This window comes from Conger conger, chromosome 4 (genome assembly GCF_963514075.1).
Source record: "Conger conger chromosome 4, fConCon1.1, whole genome shotgun sequence".
NCBI classification, from domain to species: domain Eukaryota; kingdom Metazoa; phylum Chordata; class Actinopteri; order Anguilliformes; family Congridae; genus Conger; species Conger conger.
The window spans coordinates 60,129,821-60,155,148 of NC_083763.1; the positions used below are offsets into that span (position 1 = coordinate 60,129,821).

Below are 25,328 nucleotides of genomic sequence, written 5' to 3' on the forward strand. Positions count from 1 at the left end.
ACAGAGTGGATTTAGACCAGTGCTACCTTTGAGTAATATTCAACAAAGTGACTAATTCTAAGACTCCTTTAATTAAACATTAAATAGCAGTACAGTACATGAGTCAATGATTATTACTACAGAGTCAACATTTGGTGGTATAATATTCTTTCAAAACTGGTCCAAAGTCAGATAATGATCCTCTCATTTCACGGTTTGTGTCCCACCTGAATTATTACACACATAATTAAATTACAGTTAGCTTCAACAGAAACGATCTTGAATTTTTGCAATGTACACAGTGCAATCAGTGAAGATATTCACTCATAGTGGGGTCTCAATGAAGCCTCAGAACATCAATAAAATAATAGTTCCACTTATGCATGTTGCAAGCAGCCACATGAAGACAATGCAGTCATTTGGCCACAGTGGGAACACCGTCCACTATACTACAGTTTTGCAGACCTAAACACACAAATGAGCTGCTCACTCTTTCCTGAATGGAGCATCCAGCTGGTGAAGAACGAACTGGTATTTGTTACAGTAGATGGCACTGTACATTTCAGCCCTCAGTCTCAGTTCTCCATCCAAAACAACCTCACTGAGGGTATATCCACTCTATCCAATAACCACAATAGTTAATGAAATGATACAGTCACTTCTCTGGTAGTCCAGAGTCCAGTAAAAGTTCACATAAGCAAATGGGTCTCTGCTTAGCGGTTTCCTCTAAGGACATGTTCATTTTGACTTGGAACGGGCCATTGGAATGCTGTGGCCGTTCTTCAAAAAGGTTTCGGACTGTGATTTCATCTTTGGTCCGTCTTAGTCCCACCCTGTGATGAAATGCACGAGAACCGATGAAGCAATGAGTTGCTCTGTGCTTACATCACTCCCCCGAGCAGGGGCGAGTGGTCAGAGCGGAGGGATAGGAGGCCGCTCAGTGGGTCCACAGCGCTAGGCCAGGATGTCGCTGCGCTTGCTGCACCACACCACCAGCGCGATCATGGCCAAGGTGAGCACGACCGGCACGAGGATGAGGATGGTCAAAGTGTCGTCCGGAGGATCCACCCAGATGACGCGGTCCAGGGTGCAATTTGAGAAGAAGTGTTTGTGGATTTGGATGATGTAGTTTTCCACTAGTGGGTTGGGCCAATAGCAGCCTATGTGCACTGCACTCTCCTCTGTGCAGGTTGAGAAGTAGTTGTATTCCCTATGGAAAAAGCGGACAAAACATATAGTTCTCAATGTAACAATGCACACTTTCTATATTATGGTACAGTAAAGTATCTTATTAGTGATTTTTTTTCCTTAATGGAATAACTCAACTTTTTATATTATTTCAGTTTTAGTGTACATTTTCAATCAGCCGAGACTTTTGTGTGTGATGATGGATATTCAGCAAATTATAGAAAAAGAGTGTGTTTGCTTCCATATGACAAGTTTCTTGGTCAGAAAAGAAGGTTATGTTTATGCACATAAAACAACTTTCAATGTTTAAATTGTAAACTTATACTATGTATTTGTCCATGATGATGCCATCCTGGAACTACCCACATATTTAATGGCTATCACAGACATACAGAATAAAACAGTTTCAGATAAGGTCTGAAAATAATGGACTCCTGACCTGAAGAACATTCCATAAATGGAGTCCTCTCAAAACCAGATCATACAGTATGATAAAATACAAGAAGACAAATCAGGGCAAAGGTCTCTTGGTTCAGTTATTTGAGGCTTTCTAATAGCAGGACAAGTCTAGCAGCTGGCCCATGCATTTATGAATGTCAAAATTTGCACATGTGAGTCATAAATGGTACTGCACAACATATCCATTCCATAGATTAATGTAGCTATTAAACGCATTAGCAGTTTTCATGTGGCCAATTATTCCTGCAAGAGAAGCTGGACCTCAAATTAGAGCATTGTTGTATAATGCTAATGGGGTCTGAAGTGTTCAAAGGACTGAGAAGCACTAAAGTGTGAAATTTATATTACTAAGAACCTCCACAAAGCAGCAGAGCCATGCTGGCATAGCAGGCCTGGATGCACATTCTGTTGTTGAAATTGAGGATCGATGAACACCATCGATTATTTTGTTTCCCGGTGCAAGTGAACATTTTGTCCCACAGGAAGACATGGGCTGCAGCTCCTATAAACGGTTATAGGAAAATATGTCATGTCCCTTGAAGTAATAGTTCAGTTTCTGAGGTGTTTTGATTATTGTAGCTTTAGACTATGTTTTTGAATAGCACTGGCAGTTTTGCGTGAAATGAAGGACATTTTTCTGGTGACTCTGGTGACAAAAAATGCACTTCAACAAACTCCAAAGCAGCTTGTACAAAGGTGTTACGACATGCCTCCAGAGGTTGCATGTGCTTATGCTACATGATTATTCTTCAGAAATCAAGGCTCAAGGGCTCAATGGCCGTGCAGATCTTATTGTGGCTATACTGGAGATTGAACCACCGACCTTGTGGGTCCCAGTCATGTACCGTAACCATTAAGCTACAGGCCGCCCCTTATTTTACAATGAATCTGCAGCTCAGCACAGTGAAACAAAGCAGCCGTGAGCTGCATATAATTCACATGATGAACATGTGGGTCTGCAGCCTCTCAGCTTGCGAGAGTATGCTATAATACTGGGATGGACTTGCAAAGTTACAAAAGTACAAATGGCTATTAAAATGTCCTCCAGATAATTTCAGAGCAGCAACATTAACAATGAAATGTGTTTGTTTATCAGTATGCTTTATGATCTTGGTTTTCAGCAGATTAAAACATATCAACTAGATTAAGTGTATCCAATCAATTACCTATGTATAATGAAATCTAGCATGAAACGCACTTAATGCAGCCTACTTATATTCTTCCTTATTCATTTCTTATGTGAGGAATAAACCAGCTGCACAGCTGTGCTTGTCGACAATATTAGCAGTATGAATTCTTGGAAATAATAATAAACCTCAGCAAGGTGCATAACTCAGCCTGAACCCTGAGGCCAAGCCCTGTCATAAAGGTATCGGACCATTCGGGCACACTAATCTTCATAGTTAACAACTTGATTTGATTAACTTTCATGTGTCCCTGCAAGAGTGCACCTGCAAGAGTTGGCACAGCCTGTTTCTAAGCCCACATTTGCTGCTGATTGAAAGGAAATCACAGAAGCCAGCAGAGCCTCTATCCCTCTAGGTCCCTGCTTTAGTGTCTTTTACAAGAGATTTGGGAGGTATGGTAGATTTGCAAGGTTGCCTGTCTTGATGGTAGATTGCAATTTTCAGATATTAAGCATCACCTAAATTAGTGATGTTGGATGTAAAGAAATATAGTGCATTTGACAATATTAGAGATATTAGAGTCTTTAGTACATATAAGACTTAGTCTTAGATATAAGACTCATACAAGTTTATCAAAAGGCATTTTTAAAAAGTGTGTGCACATTTTCTTACACAACATCGTGTCAACATCTCAACAGTGAGCTGTATTTATGTTTGGAAAAAGGGGTGCACGGGTCCATGGAACATCCAGAAATATTGTAAAAATGACTGGTGAATTAAAAAAATCTGTTTAGATTTGAGATTAATTATTCATGATCTGGAGTAAACAAGAGTCAGTATTTATCTTGAGACTAAGAAAAGACTGCACTGAAAATTTAACCTAAATCTGAAAGGTTTGCTTTACAATGTGGTACATTACACCAGAAGGGATAATGAGCCATGGATCTCTATAAAGGCCAGATTACTAATAATTGTTTCATAATATTAATCACATAACAGTTCTTTCAGATTTTCATTTTCTCCAGATTCACTGTCTCAAATGCATGGAAAAGATGTACTAAGCAATAAACTATGCATGATTTCTTTAAATAGCTTTTAAAATTACACGGATGCTTATGCATGTGTATTTCTTTATTGGGTGTAACTAACCATGAAATCCCTCATAGTGACATTCCATATTATTTACGTATCTGCTCTCAGCAGTGAAAAAACGGACTATAGTAAGATCCATTAAAATATGCTTCAGGGACTATGTTAAGTGCGTAAGGCATGAACTACTTCTTTAAATGACAGGCCTCCATATGGAACTGGCTGTACTCACTTCACCTTTTCCAAGTAATGACCACTTGGGAATGGGAAATGGGAAATGGGAAATGGGAAACCACATTGTACATTCAGAAATGCGGGTTTGAAAAAAAAAAAGATGGTTACGGGTTTTCAGTAGTGCTGGTTAAACAACTTCTCAGAAGGACAAAAAAAAACATGCCATTCAACATATTTACTATGGAGGTCTGAGAGGAAAGGGATACTTTCAATCTTGTAAATCTATTCTCAGAATCATTCAATACTGCCTGTTTGTGCGATGTAATCAGTTCTGTGAATAAGGAAAGCTTCCCACTCACAGAACAAAATGTCCCAAAGATGTCTGGGTTACAGTTCAAATTCACTTAAAAAAAGTGAATGAAAGTTATGAAAATGGACCAATTTCAAGATTATGAATTCAGTTACATTTTATTTTTAAATGTGAGCACTTCAAATACATTTAGAGTGTCAAAGCCAATGACATGGGTCCCAGTTTTGAGACTGGCTTGACAAGACAAGAACAAAGAGCATAAGCCTTCAGTTTCACTGACTGTACGTTTCAAATGCTGCAAATGATCCCATCAGCAAGTGAGATGTCATACTCACTTAACTGGACAGCTCATTAAATCAACCACAGAAAAGCTCAAAATGTCCAGAAAACAACTGGAAGGAGGAGCAAGTTGGGGAAATAAGCACTAATTGAGGATAATGGATGCATTTTCCAGAGCCATAAAGGGCTAAGCTCAAAAAAGACCCCGGGGGATATGTGGCATATGAGGTCTGGAAAACTGTTCTCTTTATACTGTGTTTCGACACACATGTTCTGCCCCCATCCACCCCCTCTGCCCAAACCTGTCCTAGAATTGGCGCAGTTATAACCCATTTTTAATCAATCAGACCCACAGTAAATTATTATAACTGCATTTTTAATGCTGGCTCATGTCATTTGGAGGCCACTCAAATCGGATCAGTTGACCTTGGAGAAGCATCTGTGAGCAGAAAGGGCGACTAGCCTGGTTATTAGCGTCAGTTAGTCGTCATTACAACAGGATGTGGCCCTGCTGTGCACAGTCCGCAAGGGCAGTGTTCCAGCCATGCTCTGCTATATCTTATCCCTGTCCAAGACATTTCCCTGAGTGCCTACTTAGTGAAAGTAGGACAGCAGTATGAACAACCGGTGAGACATAGATAGCGGAGTTAGATAACCTAGCTTTAATTATAATTATCTGGAAGAATAGTGTGTTGTGCCTTTTTAAATTAGTGTCACTCATCATTTTTAACTTGAATGAACCTACAGTAATATGGTAGGTACAGTAGGCCTTTGTGCATTCAACATGAATAAACTTTAAATATGTATTTAAAAAAAGTTGGCTGAGTTTCAATTCCATCTCCAACATCATCTCTTTGATATAATGAAATAATGTAATATAAACAATGCTCTTTGTTAGGATTAAATCATGGGAAGGGGATAAAAAATAATGCTGCCACACAAGATAATTATATAGGATAGAATCATCTGCACAATGGTGGTCCATTAGAAAACTGAAGAGTCTGTTAGTCACAGAAGACACAGAAGGACGTGCATCATTATCAATTCGATTCACTAGAATGCCCCATAAGCAGCCGCTTCCTCATCCACCCCACAACCCACTCCCACCCGGCTCTGAAGCACTGGCCCCCATGGCTACATCTATATTTGAATACTTTCACTAAGATGAACCAAGGCCGCAATGCCAAACAGCTTTAATATTATTTTCCCCAGAGAATCAAAACTGACAGTCTCTCAAAGCATTCCAGATATCAAATTAGCTTCAAGCGGAATTTTCCCCGAGTTACAGTAAACAAGGTTTATTGTTGCCAATAGTTTTAAACGTGGAAAGTTTCTTCTTATGGCCATTCAGTAAAAAGTATCCAGTGTGGAATTACAAATATAACATCTAAAGTCCTATTACTTTTTTCCATACAGTGGAAGTATTTTAGATTTCCATATGAAGCATAAATATGGCATAAAAACAGACAACAGCCCATTGGTGAAAACAACCACTTTTTCTCTCTTTGATAATTTTGAAAATATCTGGCTTACTGTAAGGAAGAAAATTATTTATCATACCTTCTGGTAATTTTGTATGCCTATGGTAAGCCTATGCAGTAACTGTTTTGAAAGTACTGAATATTTATTTTTGACGTGATATCTGAAAATATCTGATTTGAAGGACCGTAGCCATGGAGTCTTCTTCAAAATATTATTTCCCAAGGGATTATCCTCTTTATATAAATAATTAGTTCATTATACCTTCCCATAAGTCTCTGGTGACTTGCCCACACTAGTAACTCATGTATACACAGCATGGTTGGATACTTCAAGTTTATTTAGAAATTGAAGGGATACATTCATAAACAATCCCACATTAATGCATCACCATTTGGATAAAAGCCATGTGGTTAAAAATGACATCATTTTTGCAACGCCAGAGGTAGTATGGCTGAAGCGTTCATTTCCCTGTAGAGCAGATGTCTGGCTCTCTTAACAAGAAAGGACACAGCTGTTCTCTGGATGTGCCTTTAGATAGAGGATGGAGGTGGCTTCTCAACTAATCTCCATCAGGGTGGCATTCAATGTGGTCTACCTACTTTAGAGCCAAATTGAGAATTGAGAACGGAAACAATGTAATGAGATTGCTCTGAAGCTATGAATGGTATCCAGGCAATGTGAGTTGCTGTCACGTCCCGTGCCTCTGTCACAATTCACATCCTGGTTTCTTTGTTCTATGTGTTTTCTGTGTTTGTATTACGATCCACGTTTTCCCTTTTCCTTTTACGTGTCCACGCCCCCCGCACCATAAATGTCTTTCTTCTATTGCAATCATCTCACCTATTCCTTGTTGGTTTGTCATTCGTTTTGCATATAAGCTCAACTGTTTCTCTGTTCTGTGCCAGATTGGTTTGCGCCCTGCATTCATGCTTGTATCCATTACTTTTCAGCGTTATTCCTGCCTACTCCTTAACTGTTCTGAGTTTCCGTCTCCAGTCCTGTGTCGTCCCATCCTGCTCCCGTTCTCCTGCCTGCCTCCCCATCCAGGCCCTGCTCCAGCCCTCCTGCCTAGCCATCTCCATCCAGGCCCTGCCCCTGCTCTTCCCCCTCCTGTTCTCCCGCCCCGCTGACTGATTCCAACATGTATCTTCTCAATCCTGTGTTGCGCTGATTGCAGGACATTGACCTGTTTCTGTTCACTCTGATTAAAGCCTGTTATTTACTACAATGTGGTGTCTGCGTGTGGTTCCAATCGGTTCCCTAAGAAGCTGCTTTAGCTCTCCTGTGTGGCCCAGAGTCAATAAAAACATAATGTCCCTGCCATCTTTTTATTCAGTTCAAATACTGTACTGGCTAGATACACAGAGCCTTTCTTTAGCACCAAGAAAGTGGGAGTTCAAGCTCCATAATCCAAGGAACACTGTTTGATAGGCACATCCTAAGTCATGCGAGGAATCTCAGAACTCTTTTTTTTGCCAGAACAAATTTAGCAATTGACAATATTTTCATAATATACTATAAGGGGAGGGAGCAGCTGGGGTGGAAACCCAGGCACGACATGACCAAGAACTAAACAAAAAGAAAATCAAAAGGAAACAAAATAAACTCCCCAACAAAAACAGGGGAGAAAAGAGAAAAACCTCTCGGCAGAGCCAACAGAAAGCTACCCGCTGTTCTAAACATACAGTCATCATAAGTGCAATTCTATTTTTATTTTTTTGGGTTAGACAAGAGGGATAGGGATAATGTGTAAATGACGAATAATTTGTGCTCCCTCGACATATCCCACAGAGTATTTCAGTCATTTATTTCACAGCCATAGCACCAGATGCCTTTCATCTGTTTGGTTTAGCCCCATTATAGTGGTGGGGCTGAGACGGAATACAGTTGCAATTTATTGGTTTGGTATACAGTATTTAGACACACACATGCAGGCACACACACACATACAGTATATATATATATATATATATATATATACAGTCAGGTCCATAAATATTGGGACATCGACACAATTCTCATCTTTTTGGCTCTATACACCACCACAATGGATTTGAAACGAACAAGATGTGCTTTAACGGCAGACTTTCAGCTTTAATTTGACGGTATTTACATCCAAATCAGGTGAACGGTGTAGGAATTACAACAGTTTGTATATGTGCCTCCCACTTTTTAAGGGACCAAAAGTAATGGGACAAACTAACAATCATAAATCAAACTTTCACTTTTTTAATACTTGGTTGCAAATCCTTTGCAGTCAATTACAGCCTGAAGTCTGGAACGCATAGACATCACCAGACGCTGGGTTTCATCCCTGGTGATGCTCTGCCAGGCCTCTACTGCAACTGTCTTCAGTTCCTGCTTGTTCTTGGGGCATTTTCCCTTCAGTTTTGTCTTCAGCAAGTGAAATGCATGTTCAATCGGATTCAGGTCAGGTGATTGACTTGGCCATTGCGTAACATTCCACTTCTTTGCCTTAAAAAATTCTTTGGTTGCTTTCGCAGTATGCTTCGGGTCATTGTCCATCTGCACTGTGAAGCACCGTCCAATGAGTTCTGAAGCATTTGGCTGAATATGAGCAGATAAAATTGCCCAAAACACTTCAGAATTCATCCTGCTGTTTTTGTCAGCAGTCACATCATCAATAAATACAAGGGAACCACTTCCATCGGCAGCCATACATGCCCACGCCATGACACTACCACCACCATGCTTCACTGATGCACTGATGGTATGTTTTGGATCATGAGCAGTTCCTTTCCTTCTCCATACTCTTCTCTTCCCATCATTCTCTGTACAAGTTGATCTTTGTCTCATCTGTCCATAGGATGTTGTTCCAGAACTGTAAAGGCTTTTTTAGATGTTGTTTGGCAAACTCTAATCTCACGCTCACGACTACTGTCTGTTCTGGCTCCACGGTGGTGGAACGAACTCCCCGTTGAGGTCAGAACTATAGAATCTCTCCCCACCTTCAAGCGCAAGCTGAAGACACACCTCTTCAAGCAGCACCTCTCCCCATCCCTCCCTACCTCCCTGTGAACCTTAGTTGTTGTCTCTGTGACTTGCTTTGTGTATCGGTATTTTTAGTTGGCTAGGTAAGCAGTGTTTGGATAGTTAAGTTTGGTCACTTATGCTCTGTCTGTTTGTTTCTTTGTTCAAAAAAAAAAAAAAAAAAAAAAAAAAAAAACATGGCCCTTGTCCTTATCTTTGTTGTACAGGTAGCAGTTGAAATTGTACTTCCCTCTAGGGTCTTTCAGCGAACTTATCCCTGGTTATGGGTATGCACTTTGTTGTAAGTCGCTCTGGATAAGAGCGTCTGCCAAATGCCAATAATGTAATGTAATGTAATGTAATGTAATCTGGTCTTCCTGTTTTTGAGGCTCACCAATGGTTTACATCTGGTGGTGAACCCTCTGTATTCACTCTGGTGAAGTCCTCTCTTGATTTTTGACTTTGACACACATACACCTACCTCCTGGAGAGTGTTCTTGATCTGGCCAACTGTGATAAAGGGGTTTTTCTTCACCAGGGAAAGAATTCTTCTGTCATCCACCACAGTTGTTTTCCGTGGTCTTCCCGGTCTTTTGGTGTTGCTGAGCTCACCGGTGCGTTCTTTCTTTTTAAGAATGTTCCAAACAGTTGATGTTTTTGCTATCTCTCTGATGGGTTTGTTTTGATTTTTCAGCGTAATGATGGCTTGCTTCACTGAAAGTGACAGCTCTTTGGATCTCATATTGAGAGTTGACAGCAACAGATTCCAAATGCAAATAGCACACTTGAAATTAACTTGAACACACACACTTGAAATGAACCTTTTATCTGCTCCTTGTAAATGAGATCATGAGGGAATAACACACACCTGGCCATAGAACAGCTGAGCAGCCAATTGTCCCATTACTTTTGGTCCCTTAAAAAGTGGGAGGCACAGAAACTGTTCCTGTTACACCGGTCACCTGATTTGGATGTAAAAACCCTCAAATTAAAGCTGAAAGTTTAAAGCATATCTTGTTCGTTTCATTTCAAATCCATTGTGGTGGTGTATAGAGCCAAAAAGAGGAGAATTGTGTTGATGTCCCAATATTTATGGACCTGACTATATATATATAGATTATGTCCCTTATTCTTGATGATCCCATTGAGCCATCTCGCTGATGGAACCCACCTACAGTAACGGAATAATCATTAATGGACAGATGCCATTTTTATGAGTTTTCCTGACATGCCTAGCCTTATATGGCATTTTTCATGAACGGCCACTCATTTCCATTCATATTCTGCCGATATTTAGGAGAGTTTTAAGAGCATTTGTTGAATCTGACATGGCACACTTAGCACACGGAGTCCATCATACAAATAAAGAGTATGATAAATTTACGGTAATAATACAAAAATGTTCTTGCACAAGGCCTAAAGCTGTCAAACTCCAATCCTGGAGGGCCACAGTGTATTCAGGTATTTGTGATTTATTTTCAATCAGCAGCCAATTAAAGCTTTGAGAACAAGGACGGTGGACCACAGCAAGGCACGGGTATTTTTAGAGCAGTGGTCTCAGCCATTTTCCTTTGAGAAATGAGGAAAGAAATCTCCCACGCAGCTAGAGATACATGAGAGGGATGAGGAGTGAAAGGCATGTCAAAACCCTGCTGGCTCATACAGTGAGCACAGGTGCCAGACTGGCCCCTGGAACCAGACACTCGTGTGGGCGATGCCGTATCAGGACACCCTCAGCACATCTGGGCACCACTGGCCCACTCTCTCACAAACTCAAAGGGTTGCTCAAACACAACAGCTTGTGATATCCACATTGCCCCCGGTAGGGACTCTTATTTCAAGCATAAATGATTTATTCAGACTATGTGTGATTCCTGTTTGTAATGTGTTCTCTCTCACTTATGTCATCCCCTCTCAGCTACAAGCAGCTTTATTTAACCTGCTGCATTCCCAGCTATATCACATCAAAGACTTCAATGGGCAAGAAAAAGCTTTTTTTGTGAAAGATATGAAATGTACAGCTGATTCTCTCACCATATTTAAATTAAAAAAATACAAGGCAAGAACAAGGCAAAAAGACCAATGCATAGCAACACTAGGTCTATACAAGGATCATAAAAACAATAGGTAACATACTGTATGGCTTATAAAAGCCACACCTTATGCATTCTGCACATGTCTAATTAGTAAAATACACCAGATGCAATGGAGGGAACGTAGTACAAATTTCTAAATGGACAATTGCGGTACAATAAGGAAGTAGTCAAATAATAATAATTTCATAATTTAGATTTCATCATCATTTCATCAGGAAGCTTTTGTCAAGGTTTGTTTCATGTTTGTCTACCTGCTATAGTATGTAGTAGTTTCAGTTATGAAATGAAAATGAAGTACATGACAAGGTCATTATGCACATATTACTAAAAATATGAATGATACAAAATTGTAATTTGGACAGGATATAGGCATTTGTTCAGGCTCAGAATAAGACCCAGACTGTCCATGATGAGATTCGTGACGCTGTTTCTATTGGTGTGATGAGTCATGTTGTAAGGGGGGTTCTTCTTGGTGGTAGCAACAAGGGGAACTGAATTAGCTCAGTAAGTGACTGAAAAATCCCAGTGGAGAAGTTCAATAATTATTCACTCCTATTGAACTGTATGAGCACAGGTTGATTATGTATTCAGTTTTTAAAACCTGATCGTCCCTTTGGCTCTGTGGGCAATCAAAGAAGCTGTATGAAAAAGACTTGAGAAAAGCAGCTGAATAGGCTGAGAACAATATTTAACATTGCTCTCACATTCCCTGGCAGATAGTTTACTCTTAAAAACATAAAGATTATGAGTATAAACATCATGGGAAATTTTTACCTCAATCACATCACTTACAAATTGAGTTCTTAAATGTGAGGTGTATACATACAGTGTTCTTACCTGATAAAATGTGTTAAATTACACCAGTTTTGAGGATCCACTTGCTTCATATCACTCTTGAACATCTCCCCACATTTCTCCATTTCTAACAGCAGTAAAGTCTCATTGCATATCTCTGCTCTGGGCCTCTCTATGGCCTGACTGTTTGTATTCTCTGTCGCTGGGATATGGAAGAAAAAAAAACATTTGTACTGAATGACTAGTGCACACTGACAGGTTTACGAAAAACTATTAAAGTCAATAAATGCCTATGATGATGGAATTCAGAATGAAAAGTCTAAATGGAAGATCTGTAGCAAGAAATCTGTAGCAAATTTTGGAGGGAATTGCAGTGTGTGTAAAATGGTCCAAAAACAAATGCACATTTTATTTTTCAATTGGGGGATATGTCAATTAATTTACCTAAATATAATCTCTTTGGAGATTTATTCATTCTTAATCAAGATAATGGCCATTGGTCTTTAAATTTGGCTCAGGATTAAATGAGGGTGTTCATTATAATTTACAAAAAGACAGCTTGGCAAAGCCTTTAATCACCAAAATAAACTTGCCAAACACAAAAAAACCACTGCATTCATGTTTCAGTAAAAAGGATGAATGCAGATTGAACCAAGGAAGTGTTACAACTTGTTTGATCCAAAAAACTAAATGACAACAAAGCTACAGTATTACTTTTAGAAACCCTGAACTAACACATAGAAATATCAAAAATATTAGAAATATAATGAGGAAGAAATATCTCTTACCTGACAGCCCACTTGCCATTAAGGTATTCACTGAAAGACAAAAGCCCAAAGTCAATCTGTAACCATGACAACAGTGACACTGTTTCATCAGGTGTCAGTCACCTGTACTGTCTTTACAAAGGCTTCGCATGAGAAAAGAAAAAATAGTGAATTAATATTTCAAGGCTTAAAATAACCTTTTGAAAGCTGAAAAATGTATTCTTCCTTACAGTCAACTGAAGACCAAGATAATCTTCTATCACCCAGGGTACAATTTTCAATAAACTAAATCCAGTAAAAATAAGCGCTGATATGTGGATTAACTGTTTTAAAATCAAGGCTGTTTAAATTCAGTTAGGATAAACAGTGCCTCCCTTTATGGGATACTGATGGCCATTCACTGGTAGTAGACACACAGCATAAATCCAGGTTAGATGTTCTCTAAGTAGCAGACAGTATTTGAGCAGATGACATGCTGGGAGCCATGCTATGCCGGTGCAGACCAACATCACTTTTCTCCTGTGACGGGAGTATTGGTCAAACTCTGAGGGCATGATGAATATTTACACTGCCCCCTGCCTTGGGTTACTTTGTGTGGCGTGTGGCCATGAATACTAATATCACTCCGAGTTTCATCCCGACCAGGAAGCCTAGGCTGTAATTCACTTTGCAGTGATTCAGCTGACCCCCCACACACCAGGAAAGGGACCAGCATGAAACGGTCCAGCATGAAGCCCAGGGATCAGTCTCACATGGAGTGTGTCTGACACTGTCACAAAAAACAGCTGAACCAAAACCAGAAATCTTTGACACAGATAGGTTCAAGCAGCCGCTTTACTTTTGGCTTGCACAGTTATGAGTCCTTCCCGTTTCAGCTGTGAATAGCTGAACTGAGGTCAGAAGGAATGAGAGAGCGCAAAGATTGAAACAGCAAAATAATAAATAAATCCTGAGTGTCACGCTCAGACCGTTGTTCATTTAAGCCCACAGGGGAACAACTGCTATTTTGTGACACACTAAATATAGCAATTTCCTGCATCAGGATACAGAAACGTTCAAAGCCAAAAGCCTGCGATCGTGCAGTGTGATAAGTTCAAACGCTGGTGGCCGGGGACCAAGGTAACGAGGGCCATCTTGCGAAATGTTCCAACTTTTTTTCTTACAGAAATTGCCTTTCTTCCCGCCTTTAGAAAAATGCCTCTCCCACTTAAATCACTGAAACACAGCAGGCTGTACTTGGACTCTGAGTCGTGGGAAGTTCTGGATTCCTGGAGAGAGGAGAAAATACTATGTTTTGAAAAAGAGCATGGGTCATGTGTGCTTTCTCACATGTGTGGTACTGTATCTCTGTGGCTCTGCTATTAGGTGAAGGATTATGTAATCCAGTTAAAACTGTTAAGAGAATAGCCACCAATCATTAGTTATGAAATCACAGCAAGACAGCAATTAAATATGAAATCAGCTCTAAAGTTCATCATCATGATGACACTAATATTTTAATGTTATGTGTACTTTCTTGTGGCCACTCTTGTAAAGTATCTTGTCTTTGTTTAAATAAAAGTTAAATACATGAATGATCTTAAATGCATATGAAACATTTTTTTTTCTGAGAACAGATGAAATTGTAAAATGTTCATATTTTGCTACACATTACTATTTTGAGGCATGTATAACATTTTACATTTCATACTGTGTAACTGGTGATCCTGAACAACCTAAGATTTGGGAAGGAACGAAAAGTGACAAACAAATAGAGGGTCTTTTAGGACAACTCAATGGATACATGTAACCTAATATTCTCACAGGAAAAAGCTTGCTCACACAGAATGGCTAGCAGCAGGTAGGGTCTGCAGAAAATGGTATTTGTCAACAACAAGCACAAAGCTCTCTATCTGTTTCTCTCTGAGCAAAATCAGTCCATCTGAATTTATTTTGTGACAGACAGCTATTATTTGTCTGATATTCTGCTGTTTTCTTTTTTCTGCACTTCCCACTCTCTTTCCACGCAGAAAAAGTAAAAACCTTTTGGCCAGACAGAACTCTAAAGGCTTCAACAAAGATCTGACACTTAATGGGATACTTATTACCTACACTTTTAGTCAGTGTACAACTTCATACTGTACAATATATTATTTTTCTAAAAGAATACAAATTGAATAATACCAATGATAACTATATAATACCACTATAGTAAAGCAGAAAGAGTTTCACAAAATGAAAGCAACAGTGTGATGCTACACAGGTTTCTACATCATTAAAAAACATTGGTGACTCATGCCTGGATTTAACAAAAATTTCCATAGTTTGACTTTTATTTTAGGATAACCATTGACGGAATGCAGTGCTAGCTGAATCAAAGCATTGTCTCTGGTGTTTGCATACAGTATATAATCTGTATTGGAGTGCAGTATTGTGATGTCAAGCATTTCCCACGACTGCCCATTGATTTGAGAATGAGGATGGTAATAGCATTCAGAAGGGATTTTTTTTTTCTCACCAGCTGTAGTTAGTGGCAGGTGTAGAGACAGAAAACAACTCATACTGATTTATATCAACATCAATCATGGTTTCATATTGAGTTGCGTAACCAACTTCTGGGGAACACAAGAACGTCTGGAAGGCTCTTTGCACAAATGAGAAGGCAGGAACAGGGTATAAATTGACAGCGACACTTCCGACAAGCATCCATTTCCTGTTTTGCACTCAGGGCTTGAAAGGAAATGATTAAAGACAGCACTCAACAGAAGACTTCTTCTTCATCAAGGTTTCACTGAATTGGGAAATGTGAAAATGGTGTGTAAGAAGCTGAGGGCCATTGTACCCTTTGTACCTAACAAGAATTTCTACAGTATTATCCCAATACTGTTGTGGTTACTTCACAAAGCACAATCACCAAGACCTTAACATTTCTCTATGGAAGCACACAGCATGTGTAACAACACACTTATTTTACTGTCCACAAAATACAGGCTCATTTCATTAAGTAGCAGGACCCAGAGATCCCACCACTGTGAAAATTATTTCTGTTTGAGAGACTGACGGACCAGAGGGGGAAGGGTGGTTGGGAGCTCTGTGGTATGCAACAGGGGGGTGGGGGGGAACTGAGGGTTTCCCAGCACTTTTCGGTTTCTTAATTCATGACTGTCTGTCAATTCGCTACAGGATGAGTTCCCTTCTGCTTGTGGTGCTGATTGCTAATGTCTGGGAGCCTTCTGCCCACTCATGGGTATCAGGGAGAATTCCGGGAGACTCCAAGACCTTCCGATATAGGTGGGATGTCTGATGACCCGTAGCAGCTATAGTGCGTTCTTATCTCTGTCAAAACACACAGACTGATTTACAATGTAGCTATATCTGCTGCTCTTACTTAATGAAGCGGGTCTGTATTCTAACAGCCAGGAAAATAAGAGGTCTTAGTCAATGTTTGATTTAGAGTCCTCAGGCCAGTCTTAAACATTAGTCCACTATTTAGATATTTTCAGAAGTTTACATAAACTTGACAGCTTTACAATGGGTAGAATAGGGCATTAAGGGTTTAATACTTTAAACCAAGAAAAATAAACACTTCCAGTAACCCAAAATCAGCTAGTGCCATGATGCAATACCAACAGAGATTGTATGTGCATGTATTACACCGACTCTGAAAATAAATTACTTTCTCCTATGTTAAAGCTATTTCCTATGGGACAGGGATCTCAAACTCAAATCCAAGAGGGTTGCTGTGTTTGCAGGTTTTTTACATGTTTGTGCACTTAAGGTTCAAATGTCAAATAGACTGCTTTCTGAAAGGAAATCACAAAGACCAAAAGAGATGGTGAGTTGGAGGCCTCTGCTTAAGTCAGCTGCACTAAAGGAAATAATTACCAGCACAATATACAAATGGATACATATCGTCTAATTAATCTAATTCATGTCTTCAAATGTACAGCCTCTGCAAACATAACATCATAACAAAAGTTGCTTTATTCACCAATCCAAAGGATAAAGGAGTGCTAAAATGGAAGCTATATTTTTCTTTTAAGCTTAGATCAATGCACTACTCAACACTGATGTTCATTCAGCTGCACTGCCTGCGAAATATAAGCCTAAATATTATTGAGATGTGCAACTGATTTTGGAATGTTTCGAGAATATCCTGGTGCTGAGGGTCGGGAGGCCTCGGTCACGTCCTCTGGATTTTTAGAGCAGAAAAGATGACGTGATATTCATAATAGACTGGAATCAGACACATGTTAATATAGTAGGTTAGGAACTGCATTGGCTTTTTAAGTACAGTGACACTTTTCATCTGAGTGAAGTTGACATCAAACAATTAGAACTTAGAATTAGAACAGTCAGCCTAAAATTATTGAGCAGCCATTACGCGCAGTCTGTGCATCTCTGTATGTGTGTATGTGTGTGTGCGTGTGTATGTGCTTGCATGCATGTGTTTGTGTGTGTGTCTGTGTTTGTGTGCACATGTGTGTGCATTTAGAGTCAGCAAGTGAGTATGAAAGACAAAAAAGGGGGAGTGTGAGAGAGTGAAAGAGAGGGAGACATGGAAGTGCCTGTGATTCATTTGTGCCGTCCATATATGATCGGGCTAAAGTGTTTTCTTTGGGAAGGAGGGGGTTGTCCCTTGATGGCTCTTGAACTTGTGTGAGCTACCATGTTAAACATGGAAAAACAGGAAGTTGAAATGACATGCCACATATGAGAATAGTCTCCATTCATAGTTCCCAGTCAATCAACAATGTTGATCTTCAGAATTTGCACACAAACAGCTTGTGGCATAGTAGCATTTAAATGTACGCAGCGAATCATAATTTCATTACATGTGTCATGGAAGGTTGCTTTAAATATTAATATAATTGGTGTGTTTAATAATGCTATACAGCATTACAACTTGAAGCGAGGAGCGTTGCACAGAAAAACATTGTATCGGTGTCTGTACACAGTGTTTGACTCTACCTGGAATGTACAGCCTCCCTGTTTTGCCTAATGATAGTTTTACTGTTCAGATGTACAAACAAACAAAACATTATTCATTTTTTTGAAATAAGCAACCTTCTTATTTGCTTTGTCACTGATGGTACTCGGATTGGATTGATGATGTGTGATCTATGTTCTCAATGTGGGTTTTCAAAATGTCACTTTTGGTTTTAATAGTGATTGAAACCCAAAAAGTAATTTGTCTGGTTGCGCCAGATCAACTTTCTAACAGCCACTGTTTGGTCTGCGTGAGGTGGGCTCAATTAAGCATTTTCAACTGGGATTCACTTTCAAGCAGTTCTTTTTTTCCTAGAAATTATGTTACCTTCAAATTCGTGTTATTAAAGTTAAATGAGAACTGAGTGTCAAATCACAGATAATCCTGTCAGAGAAAAGTTTAATTTCCCCTTAATTTTGTGAGGTCAGCTTGTGCTGGGACTACTTAGTGCTCTAAAAATAAGCTGTGGTAGAAATCCTGAATGTGATTCACATCCAGTTCAATCCCATTTAAGACCTTCTGTAGGTGTTGCACTTTGACAAGGCCTTAAATTGCTGTAGCAAACAGTCCTTGGTGTCTTTGGACATATGCACCAAACAGCACCTGTACAACAAGCCTGTAAAGAGCTGCGATTTGTGTGCATGTTATCTCTAGTTGTTGAATGCCTGCAGCTTTTGTTTCAATATTATCAGCTATACCATCTAAGATTTATTTTCTATGCCTTGAAATAGATTTTGGTTTCCACCCACTCCTTGGCCACTAGCTGTTCTGTAACTTTGAAGATTGTGTTGAGAAATCTGGGCTATGTGCGGTTGTTTTGATTGGCCTTCATTGAGCTGACTAAAGCAAAACAATCAAATGAAGCTGCAGACAGCGGATCAATAGAGAGCAGCGATGACAGGATACACCTGTCACGGCAGTGTGCGATGCGTCCACCAACTGTGTCACAGCGGGGGAAAGTATAACACAGACATTCCAACCGTCGGTCAGATGATGAATAGAAAGTATGTGAAAGTCATCCCTCCAAGAAGAGACCAAAACCATCCCAAAAAAAGAGTTTGCCATGAGAATGAACCGATTAGACCCGGGCAAGAATTCATTGAAAACTGAGTCAACTGCAACACAGAAATAATTATACTAAAGAGCAGACTGGGATTTCTGCTCAGGCTTGCTGAGCAGTCTTTTTCACATTTTAAGGGCAGTTATGACAGCAGGTTTTCAATCTACCAGCACTTGTTTCAATAAGCTACTGTTAGCTTGTAAGCAGGCTGTCATGTAACTGTAACTCTGGTCTCATATTTTACCCGGTGACAAGGAGAGGACATTGTTGTGACACTGCATTTGATTAATATATGTATATCTTATTTAAATTATCCCTGACAGCCAACACTTCCCTATTGCACTGCTGTCTACACGATGGTGCTGCTGAGGTAATGCTGCAAAGCCTAAATCACCTATGTCCTGTCAATCAGTCTGATGAACTCTGCTCTAAGTATATTAAACCTATCTTTCAGCTGTAAATGGAAATCAATAACTGAGCAGCCAGTCTAGTTAATTTATGGGGAGAAAACTACACACATAAAATTGCAGAGGGATTAGCTGCCTTTTATAAACAGCAGTGGTGGTGGCACAGAAACTGCATAACTGCAGCTGAGTAAGAGGAGTAGAGGACAGAGCACCAATTCACACGTGATGCCCTGACAAACATACACTCTGTGAGCACTCTGTGTTTATTTGACCTATTTTTTTTTATGTATTGATCTCCTGTAGCCTACCCACATAGAGGTTTGATGCATTGTGTGTTCAGAGATGCTCTTCTGCATACAACTGTTGTAAAGCATGGTTATTTGTGTTACTGTCACCTTCCTGTCAGCCTTGACCAGTCTAGCCATTATCCTCTGACCTCTCTCATTAACAGTGTGCTTTTGCCTGTCGAACTGCTACTCACTGGATGTTTCATGTTTTTGTTTTTTTTATGTTTTACCATTCTCTGCAAACACTAGAGACTCTTGTCCGCGAAAATCACAGGGATCAGCAGTGTCACAGGAGATCAGCAGTGTCTCACACCACCCAGCTGAACCTCTGGACCATGTCTGCATGTTTTTTATGCATTTAGTTGCTGCCACATGATTGGCTAATTCAATATTTGCATTAGCAAGCTGGTGTACAGGTCTACATAATCAATTGCTCACTGAGTGTATAGCATCACCTGTTTTTAAACAAGTTGCATTTTACACAGGGACAAATGCGTTGGTTAGCATACGTATATATCCCCAGTTCAAATTCATCTCCCCAAATAATGGTCTGGATAGTCCCTATAGCATAATGTATAATCAAACATAGATGTATTATCAAATATAGTATTGCAGCCAATGTCTCAATAACCTAAATAAATGCCATCATAGTTTCCTGCTGTAATCCAATAAGAAATGAAGGAGAAATATGGTACTGCATCCTAAATGAAACTACCACTCAGGGACAGGCTGAGACAGGGAACTGGGTGGACCCAGACTGACAGGTCCTCTTGAAGCCATCTGTGGAAGACTAGATAAGCTGTCTAACCTTGGATCTGAGAGAAGAGAAGGAAAGGCAGGAGACTCCTGAGTAGGGACGAGGATATCGCACAGAATATGAGCTCTGCTGCACTTGGCAAACAAAAGCAGGAAAGGAGTGTTGGTGGACGGCCATGGTGTAGGGAGACAGAAATAAATAGACCAGCTGGAGGAAAGAGAACCCAGAATGAAAGAATGACTGGCCAGTCCAAGGACAGATTTCAGAAGGAAGAGCCGCATTAACCCTTTCTGACCTATTGGATGCTAAATGATGGCGCCAAAACAAATACTGGTGCATATAAGCCAGGAAATTAGTCGGTCTCAGGAAATGAGTCAGTCTGGTCTGAACTAACCTTGTATAAATGGTTACCAGATGCTAGTCACCTGCTATAATTATTCCATATTGCTAGTTGGCATGATGACTTCACAGGCATACCCTGTCTCATGGCATATACATACGTACCTCTGAGCACTTATTTGTACAATTACATTCTCACAGGTACGCTTTGCTGCAGTTTCAAATTACTGGATAACAGGCACTTTTGCTTGGGAGATGGGCTTTGACCACTCTGCTGGTTTAGTGTAGTGGTTCAACCTAATCGTTAGCACACCAGCTTTTCCTGTTTGCAATCTGGGTTCAAAAACTGCATTTATACAGTAACATATCAGACTGCTTGGTGAAGATACAACAAACTATATTAAATCAAAACTAATCAAGGAGGAGGGTCCAGTGGGTTTGAGCAAAGGCAATCTATTTATATTCATCAAATTTCTCTTCATTAATGTTATGATTTGTTGTTAAATCTACACAGCCACCACATGACGCTAGTTTACCTAATATATAAAAATGAGTAGTTCCAGAGGATTAAAAAAATGCTTGTAAGGTTGTAATTCCTTAAAGTCTGAGTTTCTTTAACACCCCAAGTGTACCAGTAAGGACATTACATTACATTAATGATATTTGGCAGATATTTGATACAATCCTCCCCTGGAGCAACACAGGGGTAAGGGCCTCGCTCAAGGGCCCAACGGCTGCGCAGATCTTATTGTGGCTAGACCGGGGATGAAACCACCAACCCTGTGTCATGTAGCCTAACCACTACACTACAGGCCACCCTATGACGTAATCATGGTTCAGCAAATAAGCGCTCAGAGGTAAGTATATGCCATGGGCTGTCACAGATACAAAACCATTTGTTTTCCCACATACGCTGCACATGCACTCTAAACATTACATTTACATTACATTATTGGCATTTGGCGAACGCTCTTATCCAGAGCGACATACAGTTGATTAGACTAAGCAGGAGACAATCCTCCCCTGAGGCAATGCAGGGTTAAGGGCCTTGCTCAAGGGCCCAACGGCTGTGCGGATAATATTGTGGCTACACTGGGATTAGAACCACCGACCTTGCATGGCCCAGTCATTTACCTTAACCACTACGCTACCGGCCACCCATTTTAATTGTGTGGAGGACAAAACATGTCTTGTCCCTTGCAATGAGTAGGCAGGAGCCCGGTGACATCACTCTGTCAATGCATAAAAATCTTACTAACTGGAGCCTGTCCACCCCCAGGCTTCCTGGCTCTGAGAGAGATTATTTTTCTGAAGGATGTTGTCCTTGACCGTGCTGCAAGGGAGCTGGGAAACATCTGGCTCGAGATGGCTCACACAGCTTAGAATACCCCTCCTCTCAAGTGGCAGTGAAGAACATCAAGCAGTCTCATTCATTCTTAAAAGCCTTCAGAACATAACACAGCACTAAATTACACAGAGATGCAGACACAGATGGGTAGGGAATGCTTTGGACCCATGTGTTTAACTGGTACAGTACCAGATCTACAGTAACTGCTACCAATTGACCCCAACATTACAAGTAAGGAGACAAATTTCACATGAATTAACTGTTTGACCAGTAAGTCAAATGATTAACTGGTTGAACCAGACATTTTATTGCAGAAACTTATAATTCTATACTATTGCGTGAATACATTTACATTTACATTTAGTGCATAGGTTCTTCCACAAGTTAAAGCATCACATCACATCCATACTATTGTATATCTTATACAGATGTAAAGTACTCATTTATTTTTTTTGTCTTTTTTAGTTAGTTTTTTTTGCTTTTTCTTTTTTATACAAATTTCCCAACATCCCCCTTCCCCATACATAGTAATAGATAGGAGACAAAGCTTCTGAAAAGTGACTCCATCAAGGGAGTTAAGTTTATCCAATCCTATGAGTTCTGCAGCTCCAGACAATCATTAGACCAAGTCTTATACAGGGCATTTGCGCAGTTCAGTATCACAATACAAAAACAAGCCTCCAGCCTCAGTTTCAAAAGATAAATGTCTGGTCTGTAAAGGGGGAAAACAGGATAATTCAACGAGGTGCTAAAACATTTCTGCTCTCCACGGCAGTGGTTGCTATGAAGACTACCATTAAGGGCTCCATCAATACCAGGAGCCAGACATTCAGGGATTCCAATTCTTTGTGTTGAAGACAGATCCCATAAAGGCTGCCAAGATGTCCTGAGGAAAATAATTGAGCCACATAGCAATTCATTGGGCATTGCAGCAGACATAAAGGTATAAGATCCTAATTAATTTTGATTCCAGAGAGATTTATTATAAGGGAAAACAGTGTTAAAGTACAATTATACAGGGTCTGCCTTTGCACAATGATTAATTCAGTTTCAATTGAATACATATCCAATTGAAATACCTACACAGTCCCTGAAAGTCTCTCTCTTACATAACATAATACTCAGTGTGTCTCAAAAGCTGTCAGCACATGAAATTTCCAAATTACACTTTTTCAATCTTCTGAAAGTTAACAATGTTGAAACATCCATTATTGTGCAAGGAATATGGCTCTATATTCTCAAGTCCTCAGGTCCATGTTGAGCAATGAAGGGCTCTTTCTCGCTATTCCACAATCCTGTTTGCTCTCCGACTCTGCCCTCTTGCTGTGACAGAAAGAAGCCAAAGCCTTTGGTTCCCCTACAAGATTGCATTCACTAGCAACAATAGATTATAGGATGTGCTGACCCATTTACTTTACTACAGCATTGATTTATTTCTCTATAAGCCCCTTGGCAAGGCATACAGTATGGGAAAATAAGATCAGCCCTCAACCAGTTTTATTTAAACTGGGAATGTAGATGAGCAGTTAAAATGCTGGCAGCATTCAAATACAGCCTTAACCTTCAAAATGACAAGACTCTGCCTTCTTCTCAAGACTTCTCAAGAGTTAATCCATCCTTTCAACAAGAAATATATAGTCTTCACAAGTGTGAATTTCAGTCACAGAGGGCATGAAAATTTGATGATGCCAATTAAAGATTGATATAGCTTTTCATAAGATCATATACCATGACTCAAAATATTATAGACAGACAGACCAAGACTATTCAACCCCTCCTCTTTTGAAACAAATGTTCCTTAAGTCACAAGTCAAAAGTCAATGTCAGGCAATTTAATGCAAATTTCAATCGACAAGTTTGTAATGCAAATACCACATTACATTTTATATAAAATACAGCAAACAGTTTTCATCTGAATGTTTGCTCTGCACTTTTTCAAAAATGGATTTATGTTTGCTGGCAGCTCTTGATTTCAGTTTTGAATAGATCAACAATGCTCTATTCTAGGTGGATAATCCTTATTCTGCAGATTTAAAAGGTCTGACAATATTCTCAGAAAGATAATGTGTTACGCATATTAGTAATGGCTCATAGAATTGCATACATAAAAAAATTCTGGAAATGTATACATCATTTACAAAAACATCCCTGGTGAACAATGAAAATAATTATTTTTAGAACAATCCTAATCTATCCTGGTGGGGCTGTAAAGCTTTGTGTTTTCCAGCAGACATACATCACCAGCTGCTTGCCAGTAAAGGTCTTCCCTAGGCACTGAATACAAGAGTATCTGTTTTAAGTCTCTGACCCAAAGCCTGCACATTAGAGTCAATGGCTCATACCATCAACTGATGAACAACAAATAAAACAGTCCACCCTCAAGTAACTCACAACAGGAACATGATTATATGAATTCTCCAAATTTGGACAGAATTAGTTAGTTTAGCCTACTGCGCAAACAAGATGACGCTAAATGTACAATAAATCGGAGGCTGCAGGTTCCTATGATCTACCAGGTGCAATGTAACTGCAGGCTCGAAGAGTATTACATCACCATATATTCACTCAGCCTCAACCTTAACACAGCTTAGAGTGATGGAGATTACCTCAGGTAAAATGAAGTAAGCTGTGTAGTATTACATGACCTTAAAAAAGGGCTGTTTGCTACTTACTTCTGGTTAAGTATATTCATGAGAATTATAATTAAAGCCATTTCACAACGTCAATTGACGCACGTGTTGCTATCTGGACACTAAACATTTATATTACTATGCGTCAAACACGAAGCACTATGTGCAAATGTAACACATTCAATATCCATAAACAACAGCCCACGTCTTCATAATGGGATTTGTGTTGATCGTTGTACCAACAATGTTCCAGGAATCAAAAATATAGGCAGCCTACAGGGACAATTTATCTCCGCTATTGTGATCAATGTACAATGTCTTTAATAAACTAGTTTATTAAACCATAAAAAATGAAACTATCGGAAATTTTGACTCTATATCATGCCTCAACATTGGCGTCTCTGATCATTGAACATTATCAACAGCATTTCCTATAGTCTACTGTATATTGCATGTAGAATAAATGCCCAGTAGCCTACTTACCAAAGATCCCAACAAGGAAAAGTTTTAGCACAGTGAAAGTATTTGTATCCATTACGATATCGATAAAGTTTCCACCACACAGATCGAATGCATTCAGTTGGATTCTAGCTCCGTAGTAAATGTCTATTGTAAAACATTTTCTCTTAATTGCCAAGATATTTCTACGTATTGCAAGCTGGCCTGTTTTTCTTTTCACTCCAGCTGATATCAGTCTTGACTACTAATTTATCCAATGCTATTAATAAAAATCTGTATGCATAATCATTTTCTGTACTGCATTGACTTCTTGGAGCGGAGAACCAGTCAAGTAAG

At 39.6% G+C, this 25,328-nt stretch overlaps 1 protein-coding gene across 1 annotated transcript; it reads right to left on the reverse strand.

The window, feature by feature from the left end:
* Positions 1–52: 52 nt before the first annotated feature.
* LOC133127481 (receptor activity-modifying protein 3-like) lies at positions 53–25,328 on the reverse strand. Its single transcript, XM_061240410.1, has 4 exons — positions 25,017–25,328; positions 12,758–12,787; positions 12,012–12,171; positions 53–1,189 (listed from the first exon to the last, which is right to left on the reverse strand). Exons 1-4 carry the CDS (start codon positions 25,066–25,068, stop codon positions 934–936), a joined length of 498 nt encoding a protein of 165 aa, XP_061096394.1. The 5' UTR covers positions 25,069–25,328; the 3' UTR covers positions 53–933.

What these genes read in the sequence shown, in the direction of transcription:
- LOC133127481 (XM_061240410.1), bottom strand. Translation starts at nt 25,068, where the DNA reads ATGGATACAAATACTTTCACTGTGCTAAAACTTTTCCTTGTTGGGATC. An exon ending in AATGGCAAGTGGGCTGTCAG is followed by an intron (nt 12,172 to 12,757) that starts GTAAGAGATATT and finishes TCCATATCCCAG; the next exon opens with CGACAGAGAATACAAACAGT. An exon ending in AATTTAACACATTTTATCAG is followed by an intron (nt 1,190 to 12,011) that starts GTAAGAACACTG and finishes CTTTTTCCATAG; the next exon opens with GGAATACAACTACTTCTCAA.